The sequence below is a fragment of the Gavia stellata genome, chromosome 24 (genome assembly GCF_030936135.1).
Source record: "Gavia stellata isolate bGavSte3 chromosome 24, bGavSte3.hap2, whole genome shotgun sequence".
Lineage (NCBI taxonomy): Eukaryota > Metazoa > Chordata > Aves > Gaviiformes > Gaviidae > Gavia > Gavia stellata.
This window is the reverse complement of record NC_082617.1, coordinates 1,504,414-1,517,093: the sequence shown is the minus strand read 5'-3', so window position 1 is coordinate 1,517,093 and position 12,680 is coordinate 1,504,414. Positions and strand designations below refer to the sequence as shown.

The following is a 12,680-nucleotide window of genomic DNA, read 5'->3' as shown; positions in this document are numbered from 1 at the left end:
TAATCAGCTTGCTACTTAAAATATTTTATAAATGCAGAGTTCAGAGTTTAGTTGGATGAGGTAGAGCTTTTCACAGTTGAAGTAGCTTTTTGTGACCTGAAATATGAAGTGGGATACTAAGCAAGAAATCTAGCATTTGGGAATGAGCTATTTAGGAACTGTAGAACGCAGAAGGTGATTGAAAGGACATTTCCTTTTCAGTTAAACACTTTTCTTTCAGCTTTATGAGAACATAAGAGGAGGTGCACTAAATATACGAGGAGTGTTTTTGGAGAACTCATTCAGATTTTTAAATTCATTCTTCACATTTAAACTGTTGATGCAGTAGGAGATTTTCATTCAGAATATTCTGAGTCATGGTTTCATAAGTGAATGGTTGCGAATTAAATAGAACCAGATATCAAAAATGTTACTGCTTTTAAAAGGAAATATTCCTAAACATTTGGTTCAGAAGTACTGGTATGATGAATAATGGTATGGTGAATAATAGTGGTATGATGAATGATAATAGATACAAAATAACAACTGAATGCAAGTTCCCAGATAATTAGGTGAAAAGTAAAAGAGAAAGATTCCCAATAACCTCCTTTTGAAGTAATTGATCACTCTCTTGTTTAGCCTTGCCACTAATCAGGCAGCATGGCATCTTTCCTCTTCCTCAGACACCGTCTTGCCCACATCACGTCAGAGCCCAGCCTGCTTCCAGCCCTGCCTGGCGGGGCCGGCGCGGCAGCCGGGGCTCTCCGGCACGCAGCGGCTGCCCTGCGCTTGCCAAGCGAATAGAGGCTGAGCGCCCCATAAATTCACCCACTCGCGTCTCCCGTCCACAGGTTGCGATGAGATTCACACTTTAGAGCCGTTTCATTACAAATTAGCGTCTTGATAATCCTTTCCAACCTGTGCAAGATGCTTACTCTTCTAGGACCATTTAGTTTTAATATTAAAAAGGAGGAGTGGGGGGGGACCGGTGGGGATGTATTTGATGCGTAGCAGCAGCGTGATTTAGTTGTAAATGCACCAATACGGCTTTTCAGTATTTGAGCCCGTGTGGGTGTTTAGTTAAAGCCATGCATGGATGTCTTTTATTTTGTTAGGATTTCAGAGTGAGGGATTTTAGCACTTTAATCCTGACTGACAGTTGGAAGGTTGGTGGTTTCAAACACAGTGGCATGGAGTAGCTGATTTCTCTTCGGTGAAACAATGCACCAGTGTGTCTAGGCTGCCTGTACAGAGCCAATAAATCTGTTTTGTTTTGTTTTTCTCCCCCCTTTTCTCTCTCTCCCTCTCCTTTTCTTCCCCCTCCTCCAGGCCAGGACCCACTCCTATTGCTGAAAACCCTTCAGCTTCTCTGGACAAAGAAAGAGATGAAGAAGGTAAGGCTGAGCCTCCCCTCCACGCTGCAGTTAATAACTGCATGCAGAGCATGTCCAGACGCAGAACGCTTAGGTCAGACCTGCAATTCTTCACGATCGCTTTCAGTTCCAGCACACAGGGGAAGAGCCTATGCATTGGCAGCAAGAAGTAAAAAGAAAAGGTAGCTCTGTGTGACGTGACGCAGCTCAGGGGCTCATATAAAAGAGCTGAAGTTTACAGGGCTGAGTTACAGAGGGAAAAAAATCGAAGTTGCTTTTGTTTTCTTTTAAACACTTTTTTGTCCACTAAATGGAGGATCTTTGGGGGAGGGGGAAGAATATTTCTAGTAGCTGGAAAAATGAGGGTTGAAGTCAGTAGAAAAGTGCTCTTTGCCAAGTGGAATGATATCAAAGCCTTCGTATTCAAAGTATTTTTACTATTTTTTCTGATTTGGTTTGGTTTTGCCTTTTAGAGTGGTGAATGCAATTTACACTGCCTGTCTAAAATTAGTGCTGTATTTTTATACAGCACCCTATGGGCTCTACATGGAGATTTCTCACAGGGAGTAAAATATACTTCGTCTAAATTTGGGAGCTTGAAAACTAACAAAAACACTAGATGAATCGGCTTAGTGGTGAGTTTCCCATGTTTAACTCTGCGTTGTTCAGGCAGGTTCATAGCCAAGATGTTTTTTTCTAAAAGACCCAAAAACCTGCAGCTTACCCCATAGCCATGTGGAATGTGTCCTGTGTGAAATGGTCAGCGTGGCTGAGTACCTTGGTGTACGTGCTCCATTCTAGGTGTCTGGAGTGTTTAGTCATTGTCCTTGTCTGCCGCACTTAGACTTTCCATTCCTGATGGTCTGTGGTTCCCAGCCGGAATAATTAAACAACTGGAAACACAGTGTGAGAGGTGCCTTTCCAAATGATCAGTCACCGACACAGACTTGAGCTCAGCAACTCTGAAGCCTTGAGCTTTCCATCACGTTTTGTTAGAGTTGGAGGAAAAAAAATATTATTTGTTAGGTCTTGAGGGCAGTTAATCCCACAAAACAACAGTAGGAAGGAGCAATCATCAAAATCTCTGTACTGTGTACCCTGGTATGTGTGTGGATTGTGAAGAAAAATACTCTGAAGAAGACAAAGTCTCCCATCAACGTGTCCTTGGGCAGTGAGCACCGCAGCTTTCCTGCTGAGGGTGGAAAAGCTTGAGGATCCCCATGAGTCACTCTTGCAGCTCCGCTTACTCAGTCTGTTTGTTTCTGGAACGGTCATCCCAGGGAGACGCGTGGTTTCGCGGAGCGCGCGGGCTGCAGCTCCCCGGCGGGGCAGGGCTGTCTCCCTCGGGCCCACCCTTCAGGCAGCGCCCCGTGGCTGCGGGCGCAAGCGTGTTTCTGAACCTGGAGGATGCGTTTCTGAACGACGAGGAAAGCCTTTTTAGAGAGACGAGGAGGGCTGCGGTGGGACCGGGCGGTGGCACAGCAGCAGCTGCCTCTGGGGTGGGGAGCACAGCGTGAATGTCCCCAATGGTTTCTGACACGTGCTCGTCACGCTGTCGCTGAGATGGGCTAATCCACGCTCAGGGCATCGCCACCCTTCGGACACGCAGCGCACCCGCAGCAAGCGTAGACGCTTTTTTCAGGGGCGGCTGCTGCCCTGCCCTCTGTGTGCGCCTCGAGGTGTGGGGTGCTCCTGCTTACACCCGACCGTCCACTTCAAATCGATGAGGGAAGCTGACTTAAATACAGCTCAGTCTGCTCCACTGACGTTTCAATGGCAGGGAGCTTCTTTGCCTTTCGCTGTGTGTCAACGTAGGTCAATACTGTCTATTAACTTGTGTGAATCAGCCCGTTGGTCTCAAATCAGTGACCGTGAGCAGAAGGAGGGTATCTGTCCATGGCGTGACCTCGGTTCTGGAACATGGTTATAAGAAGTGGTCATTTCCTACACAGGAAAGACAGTTTGGGAATAACTAAGAAGCATCAGCAGACTGCTCTGAGCTTCTTTCTAGAAGGGACCAAAACTGAATGAAGGAGTATGTAGTATGAGCATCAGCAAAATTTTCCTATTCCCATGATCTGTCAGGCTGCAGAAATTCCCCAAGGAGCATTCCCTGCCATGGGAATCAATTGAAATGAAAAAGGCAATTACACGTTTGAGAGGAATCCTTCCTCTGACAGAGACGAGCCAGGCAGCACAGCACTCCTTCCTCTCTGATTTAGGTGTCTCATGCCTTTTTTTTCTTTGTTTTTTTTAATCTCCTCAAACTGTACATACCATAGTTGAAGTCTTCAGATTGCTAGGAAGTTTTGAAGAAGGTTTTTCCCTTGCTTGTCAAAGTCCAGCTGGTACGAAGTCAAGGCTCAGGCTAGATAACAACGGTTAGTGCTCCTGGCAGTTGTGTCAGCGTTTGGAGATGCTCTACGCGTGAAAGCAGACTTGTGCTCTCGCAGGACCTGGTGTCTGCTGGAGCCCATCCTGCCAAAGCCTGGGCTCTGACTCCGGCCCAAGGAGGAGCTGAGCGGTGCGGTGAAAGCTCTTGTTCAGTCTAAATGTGCTGAAGTGGGGCTTTGGGGGGAAAAAAAAGAAAAAAGAGAGGCCATTTATAAACAGTCCAATTTAGTTGGCGAGTTGCTTTGTTTTCCTTTGGCTGTTGTGTTGGATATTTGCGGTTGGATAAGACCTTGCCTTTTCCTTCTGCTGAATCTCGCAGCGAAGTTGGAGCCCTATGTTTAACATCGCAAATTCTTGCCACAGGGGAAAATACTTACAGGGAGAAATCTGTTATCTAAAGTCACATCTTTGTTAGTCATCAGTTTTTTCATATTGCATTTGATAATCTAGTGAGAAAGAAACAGTTTCTGTCGTAAACGATAGGTTTTGTGGGTTTTCCAGACATGAAAGACACTATGGAAAATAACTGTCTTCCAGTAAATATTGTCCATGAATAAAAAGGAACAAATTCATTGGCAAATTTTCTGTAGATTTTCTTTTGTTTTCCATGTCGTTCTTTAAACTTTATGTTGTTTCCATTGGAAGCTACAACTGGGGCCATCATATACAGTAAATTACAAGTGCTGGCTGCAGGCAGGAATGAGCATCTTTTGGATTTTGCTTTTTAGCCAGAAAAGAAAGAGAGCAGCTGCTCTTAGTGATTTCTTGTTTTCTGTCTCTGCTTTTGCCTTGCTCCACGCCAGTACATGTACCATGCGATGAAAGGTCCTGTGTGGGTACTGAAGGATGCCGCTTCTTCACCCTGCCAACCCTCCAAGCTCCTTGGAAACTACTTCCAATGTAAACATTATAAAGATATTGCTCAGTACTGCTAATTTATCACTTCTACCAGATGGGTAGTAAGTAGCCTATTAACATTCACAAAGTGAGTGTCCGATTCCTTCACATTTCTAAACACATCACCCTGGGATTCCTAAGATTTATGGCGTGGAGTTTTCCCATGTTCCGAGCCCCGTCGTACGGCCTGTAGACTTGCGGAGGTGTGCAGTGCCCGACGTGCAGTGGCAGTAGGTAGTCGACAGAAAATACCCTGCTCAGGTAGCTTTGGAGGGAAGGAGCATGGATTTGCAGGATGGCAATCTGACAGAGTTTGAACTCTGATATGTCTTTCTTTTTAATCTTGCGTGTAAAATCCAAACTACTCTGATACTCCCAAATATTCCTGTTACGGTGAGGAGCATTATGGCATCGTGGCTGAAGTGGGTATAGGGTCAAATATGAAAGTTTGTGGTACAAGAATGAGGAGGAAGGCTTTATCTGTTTCATCACTTGTAGGTCTGTTAGAAGATGAGTAGGTTTTTGAGCCCGGTTATCTACCTTCAATATTGCCATTTTCCCAACAACACCCTTTTCTCCAGCTCACTTCTTCTCTCCCCCTCCCCCAAATCCCAAGCCCCTTTGTCTGCCCCACAGAACAACTTCTCTGTCTTTATGGGATAATTAGTGTGGACAATTGCTGCTTTTCCCATTGGGTTTGAGGTGCAGTGAGCCATGAAGGAATCTGTAATGACATGAAAAGTCACTGGAGGCGCGGATGGTGGCTGAATAGCAACAGTTACCTCTCTGAATAGATTAAATTAAAAAAAATAAAGCTTTGTGTTCAGCTGGGGGAAGGGAGGATTCACTAATCTTTTTGTACATGACAATGTGTTCTTGTATCTCAGCAGCTCAAGGAAGAAATCAGGCGGGGCTTTGCAGGGCTGGAGGACCCATTGGCAGGACTCCTGGACATGCTGGAGAGCGGCAGCGATTGGAAGGGGAAAGGGCATTCCCTCGGGTATTACATCACCACTGAGTTGCAGCTTTGGATAAAAGAGCATCCTGCTGTTCAACAGGTTAGAAAAAGAGAGAGCAGGAGTGCCGGGAGAAAGGAGGGGGCAATTGATTTTAATGTCCCTCAAGTGTCCCCAATTTCACTTTGTTCCATAGTCTTCTCTGTAGTCTCGTACAAACACGGCGTGACGAGGTGTGAAATTTGTACTGAGATGTTGTTATCTGTTGTGTGCTGGCCTGAACATGAAATAATATTAGAAGCTGTGATGCGAGAGCTCTGTTTCCCCTTCCAAGCTGGGATTTCCATCTTCCCATATCAAACCACTTTGATCAAGCGCTGATCTTGCAGCCTTTGCTGGGCTGGAGGCTTTCCCACTGGAACTCACATCCCCGCTGTCAGGATAAAGCCAATTGCAGTAATCTACTCTGCATATTCTTCCAGTTCTGCAAATAGAAGCCAGTTACTGTACGATCGCTTAACTCCTGCCATATGGTGGGGAGCTTTTATCATCGGGAATGCAGAAAATGGTAACAGTATGACTTTTCAGCAGCTGAATGATTAGCTTTGTAACGTTGGGTCATCAGATTATACGTCCTAATGTTTGCCATTCCTGAGGCCTTCATACGTCCTGACCTACTGAGATTTTCTCTTTTTTGTACGCTTTTGGCTCTGAACTGCAAGATACTTTTATATTTGTGTTGTTTCGTTTCCCATTTTTCCAAACGGCTCTTTTTAGATATTGAGCTCTGCCATTGCAGGATCTGCAAAGTGCGGTGAAGTGCTACTGGCACCGAAATTCCTGTCATAAGGGAATGATCATGTAGGAACACAAGGCTTAATACTTGTATCTGTGCATCTTTTGACAATGCTTTTGCTTTTCCTGCCTTTCTTGCACCCAGGAGCAAGCCTGGGAATGAAAATTGAATTCCTATGCCTGATAGGTGAGATGTCCCTTGAGGGGGGTTGCTGGATTCAAAGATTTTCTGCTGGGAACTAGAGGGGAGAATTTCTCAATAGCTGTATTAGTAAAAGAGGGCATTTTTCCAGTTTCATATTTTACTTTTGCACAAGGCCATATGCCTTTTCCAGAATTATCCCGCAAACATTTAATGTTTTTAAATTGGATGCTGTGAAAAAAATGTGTATCATATTGTTCTGATTTCTGCTTGCAGACTCCATGGGGAAATTGGAGAATCCCTTCCCAAGGAATTGGCTTATTCCCCTGTTTAAACAAGCTGCATTTTCAACTGCCATTGAATTGTAGCCATCTTTACTAAATCTGTGTTCTATTTTTTTCTTTTTTTTTTTTTTTTTATTTTAGTCTGGCATCAAGCTGAAGAAGCTGCAGGCCCGTCTACTCAGAATACTAGCCCAGTGCCCAGCTAATCTTCTTGACCCTCTGATTAGCGTTTACCAGCTCCATACAGCAGACCGGAACTATTTACTTGGACATGTCAGTCATCTTTATCACAAGGGCGATTACAAAGAGGTGGGTCATGTCTTTCAAATAAATTTACCTACCCAGCTCTCTAGTTCTCTGTTAATGTCTGTGTCCTTTTTTGGATGCATTTCAATGCGAATTCCATTTCATCACAGCAGCTGCACGCTGTGAATGGTACAGCTTAGCATGGTCTTCCCATGTACAGGAGCAGGCTGTGTTCAACCTCATTTTTTCTAGTGGCTGAGTACAGAATGCCAGGGAATCCTTCCTCCACCCCTTTTTTGACCTTTGAAAGTAATAGGTTAATAGGGTTTAATTTGGAGAATTTAAGGGGATGGTTGTGTTCTTTTTTGTTTCCTTGTCCTTGGCAAGAAAAGAAGGGATTTTAGTAGTTGGTCATAGACCTGCTGTGTTATCTCCAATCTGCCTGCAGCGAGGAGGGGTTGGGAAATCTCTCTGTTCCCATGTGATTACCCTAACCAAAGGGTTCTCAGTTTGAAGAGTTTCGAAGCCTCTTTACCATGCAGGCTTATATTCAAGATGTGTTACTACTCCTGCGTTTGAGTTTGAGTGGCTGACACACGCAGGAGTTCACCAAACCCAGAATTTGATATGTTTTACCCTGTGGTTTAGAGCACTTGCAGCATCTCTGGCATCACCGTGACATCTTGGTAGTCTTGCGAGTGTTCTCATGAGCAAACTACAATACTGTTAATGCTTTTTTTTTCCCCCCCCTAATAAAGGCAAAAGACATAGGTTTGTTTTTCTCAAAGGAAGGTGGTTCACTTTGATGGTGTAGAACAGCTTGATCTTGTTTAGCAAAAGAAAAAAAATCAAATAGCATTTTCAAAATCCTATTCTTCAGTAAAGCTGAATTCCCGAGTGAAATCATGGAATTCCATTCTTCTTGATTTCTTTGAATACTGAAACAAGGATATTTCGTATTTGATTAGAAGTTCACAGGTAGCTGCTTCAAACTTACTCCTTTGCTCAATAAGTTTTTGAATGTGAGTGTCTGAAAATCCTAACAGAAATGTAGTATTTGACTATATTCAAGCATGATTTTTAAGTTCATGGCTCCAAAGATATTTATTGTTGTCATTAGAAATGCAGTTCTTTCTAGATCTGGTTTTGGAAAGCTCTAAATACTTTTTTTGGTGGAATTGTTTTTCTGTTCTTTCTTCCACAGAAAAGCTCATTTACTAGTCATTCCCAGTGTGAAGAACAGGAAACCTCAACTGTTGCTTACCCTCAGCCATAACTTTCTTCTAGTTTTGTTTTGTTGCCAGAAGGATGAATAGAATTATCTTCAAGAATAACAGGAAATCTTTTACTGCCCTTGGGGACTGATCATACCTAAGTTCACAGCAACTAACCCCAAAAAATCTGGAACTAGGGCTCTGAGCACTTGCAGTGGCCTGTGGCGTGCGTGTTCATCCTGCTCTTCCCCGTCTTTCAGATGGGGCAGTAAGGCAGATTCATGTGTAGGATCTTTGGCTTTTCTGTCTCTCACCGGAAAGGACAGAAATCCTTATAAACCCTTGCTGTCAGTATTTATTTTCTTGCTGTATTCCCACTAAGACACCAGGCGTTTATTCTAGAGCTCGTTATTCCCTTTGCCTGTTTTGATGCATTTCCTACTGTGGTGTGCGAATCATGGAGGTCCCCAGCTCTGCCCCGTGGGTTAAGACTCCTTTCCCTCGCAGAGCTTTTGGAGAAAGATCTCTTCAGAAGACGAGATCTCAGACATCCCTGGGGATGGCCGTGGCGGTTATTTGTTTCTGAAGCGCATCTGGCCCGCCCTGGATGCCTTATTTTAGTAAAGCTGCTCAAAAGCTGGACCAGTTGGTGAGTCGGGAGTCTTGCAGCGAGCCGCGGGTCCCGCCGCCGGACGGGGCAGGGTGCGGGTGTCGCGGGGACGGCGGGAAGGCGGTCAGCTGCGTACCGGCCGTGGGGGGTTTGGTGGAAGGTGGCACAGGTGGAGGTAACTTTATTCTGATTCAGCAGCGTGAAATAGTAGCTGCGGGGAGGAGGCACCGGACGGGGAGCGCGGGCCAGTGGATGGCACTGGTGCTGAAAAACGAGCGGATAGAGTTAAAGGAAAAAGCGGAGACATATCAAGTGGAGTTTTGAGGGGTCTGGCCTGTTTGGGGGTTTTAGCCGTTCCTTTGCGAATGGAGTTTGCAGCTGCTGGAGGAGTATGGCAGCGTGGGCCCTCGTATGGCGGCTCTACGACCGTGCGAGGGGCTGCCGGGGCCGCGCAAAGAGAGAGAAGGGTTCCGCGTTCCCGCTCCGGTAGCTTCAGGTGGGATGTGGCGGCTTTGCCCCCTTCTCAGAAGCCCTCCCAAGCCCCGGGCCGTGGCTCCACGCCGGCCTCGACCCGGGCGGTGCCGGAGCCTGGTCGGGCTGCCGGGTGGACGGCTTTGTGGGAAGGGCGATGGCTGCTGGTGGGGCTGGGACAATGCGGGGATTCAGCAGACCGGGGGTAATGCAGCGCGAGCGAGTCTGCGAGAGGCCCTGAATAGGCCGGGCTGTGCTTGAGAAGAATGAGGGGTAGGCAGAAGGCAAGCTAGTGTTTCATGGTCATCTTATGTTACACTTCAGCCTTTCAAAGAGTGTCTGGGGCTGGTTGAATGAACCTCTCTTGCACTGCGAATGCGGGAGCCTAAAGACAAAGGGGACTCTTGTCACTCGCAGGCCCCTTTTGGGAATAAAAGCCATTGTCACATGAACAGGGGCAGTCTGGCAGGCTGTGCATGCTTCAGTGCCCCATGATATCGCTAAGTCTCAGCAGAAATCACATTCAGGGCCCTGTCAGCTTTGATTAGCGGGGTCTCATGACTTAATGTGCTGCGATATTTCATGTCTAAGGGTGGCGGCTGTCTTTCTGCGGGATGAATGCCCTCTATTGTCCGCTGAGTTATTTTATTTACATTTTTTTAAACAGCTTATAAAGGTAAAAAGATAGCTGCGCTTAAAGAAAAAAATCAAATTCCTTTGCTTCTGGATCAGTAGTGAGTGCTGTTCGGGTCAGATACAGTGAAACTTGTTTTCACAGTCAGCATCAAAGTTCTCGTCTTGTTTAACAGCTTTATAGTAAATTCTGAACAGGTGGCAGTGGAGCTGGGTTTAGGAAGGAAACAATAAATAATCTTTTTAGCCTCTGACAACCAGAAATATTCTTGGGCCTGAGAGAGTTCCCATTCTGACTTCTCTGCACCAAACCCCTTCATTGGTTTGGTTCTTAAACAAGAATATTGGACTAAGCTATTAGTGGGACAGGGAGTATTTAATTTTTAACGGTTTTTTTGGTGGTCGTCCCTCCAGATTTCTCTGTTGCCAAAAGCAGAGTACATTTTTTCTACTAATGTTTCATCCGTTAATTTCTACAAATAATGAAGGTTGATTCCATATGTTAAATTCAGTTAATGTTCGCTCTTTCAATTAAGAGAATGTGGATTATCTGTTAAAATTCAGTTATTAAAATTTGTCGTAAAATAACTTGGAGTACCCAGAGAAAAAGCTCTGTAGACACAGAATTCAAAGCTTTTGTCAGCAACCCATACTACTACAGAAGTAATTTGATAATTAGGTAGAAAGGATGGTTGACCAAAAGAGTTAAACATAAAGGAATAGAAATATGCTAAGGTGTCAACATGCATGGTTCAATCACCGACATGACCTTCAATTCTCAGTGTGGTGATGTTCTGAACACCGATTCAGGGATATTATTGTTTGTAGTCCTACTTCGTACATGGTGCTTGAGTACACATGGTGTATTTTTGCAAATCTGGCAATACAGATCAGTGTTAAGATTGATTGAGCACATTAATGGATATTCAGATTGTGGATTTCTTCACTCGGACTTTTTTGAGCTGTTCTCAGGACAGTGAAAATGTCTCTGATATTGCTTCTTTCCCCCACTCCCCACCTTAATTACAAAAGCTTGTTCAACTCTTGCTGTGTTTTAAAGTGTGTGCATTTGAATTTCCTTGTTTCTTTTAAATTAAAAATAATAATCGACAAGAAAAACAAGGAAAATGTTACAGGGGATGTTTCTCATGTAAAGACGATTATGTCAGACTCAACCCTTTTTTCCTATTAACTTAATCTACTGCTAAAGGACAGCTTTGACGGCACGTTGCCTGCTAGATTCATGCCCCTCCAGAACAGAGGTGTAGCCAACCTGCGGGCCATGGACCACTCTGCCGCCTGCTCCCAAACACCGTGTCTTCTGGAGCCGCCTCTGCTGTGGGCGTCTGTCTGGTGAAGCCGTTGGGAAGGAGCTTGAGCGTTGCTGGGAAATACTAATTCAGATGGTAGTATTCTGCTCCTACTGCCAGCATTTCTGGGCTCTCGTCAAGCAAGCGGGCTCTTGGAGAAGAGGTACGAATGTGCAGCAGATCTAGCCATACAGAGAGTCTGGATCTGGAGGATCTGGTGAAGGTGGGTGGCCTGTGTGCACAGGAAACTTGGGCAGTGCTCTGGAGGATCACTCATTTGTGAGGGTGCACTGACCAGTTAAACCAGGTTTAAAACTGCTTTGAGTGACCTGAGGAAGACAAATCACAGAAGTGGTTGTTTCAGTTCCCTCTTCGCTTCACCTCTGCACACGCATATTCCAACCTTGACTTTTACTTCTCTCCCCCTACCTCAAATTCTTAAGATATGAGTAACCTGTCACTGCTTCATTTGATGGTCTCACTCCTTATAAAATATGTTCATGCTCTCTTGAAAGGGCACCTGGGAAATCTCACATTTTTCTGGTTTCTGAAGATCTTCCTGAAGACAGCTGTGTATATTGTATGCTCTTTAAGCAGGAAGCAATTAAATATCTAACCTGATGTCATACACTATGCCGTGATGCACTCTGAGAGTTTGAGCAAAGCTGATTAGCCACAACTTTGAAATGAGTGATTCCAAAACACAAAACAGATGTTCCCAATGATTAATACGTGGTGTGCCTTTTACTCAATTATTTCTACCATTATTATGTATCCAGGCTTTGATCACTGTGATTTTCTTCGAGTTGATGTTGGAGCCTCCTCTGCAAAGTCTCATTCTGTTGTTCGGTCTCTTCTATGGGTTTTCAGAAATTCCTTCACCATTGGTTCAGAAATACTACACTAAGTCAGGCACAGGCATATTTACCTTTGTGTTGTCCCAACTTGCTTGCAGCAGAGCTAAGTAATGTAGGAGTCATCAGAAACCATTTGTGTCTGTCCTGCATCATCACTCCAAGCAGTGCTACTAGCAAAGGGTTATTCCTCTGATGCTAACCCCACCGTGGGAAAATTGCCTAAATTGTCAGTGTAGACACCACCCAAGTGCACATGCCCTTGCAGATAAGATCTTGTGTGGCTTCCTGCACTTCGTGCTGTATATGGAAAGAATAGTCATTTTTAGATGAGACAGAGCCAACTGCATTCAAAACAAGTAGAGAGGATCAGGTGTTGGTGCAGGGTGCTCTGGGCTTGTGTGTTCCCTTCAGAACACTCCCCATTTTCCCATAGTCTTGGTTTTGCAGTCGCATGACTAGAAGAGTGGTCTGGTGCTTGTGGCTTGGCCTGAGTGTGTCAAGTTTGGGTAACTTCCCCCA

At 44.9% G+C, this 12,680-nt stretch overlaps 1 protein-coding gene across 1 annotated transcript in view; it reads left to right on the top strand.

The window, feature by feature from the left end:
- The first annotated feature begins 464 nt into the window (after positions 1–464).
- EXD3 (exonuclease 3'-5' domain containing 3) overlaps positions 465–12,680 on the top strand; it is a 202,647-nt gene continuing 190,431 nt past the window's right edge. The window contains exons 1-4 of the mRNA XM_059829024.1: positions 465–474; positions 1,309–1,373; positions 5,534–5,701; positions 6,962–7,129. Coding sequence (XP_059685007.1) covers positions 465–474; positions 1,309–1,373; positions 5,534–5,701; positions 6,962–7,129 — 411 coding nt within the window. The remainder of the gene's footprint in view (positions 475–1,308; positions 1,374–5,533; positions 5,702–6,961; positions 7,130–12,680) is intronic.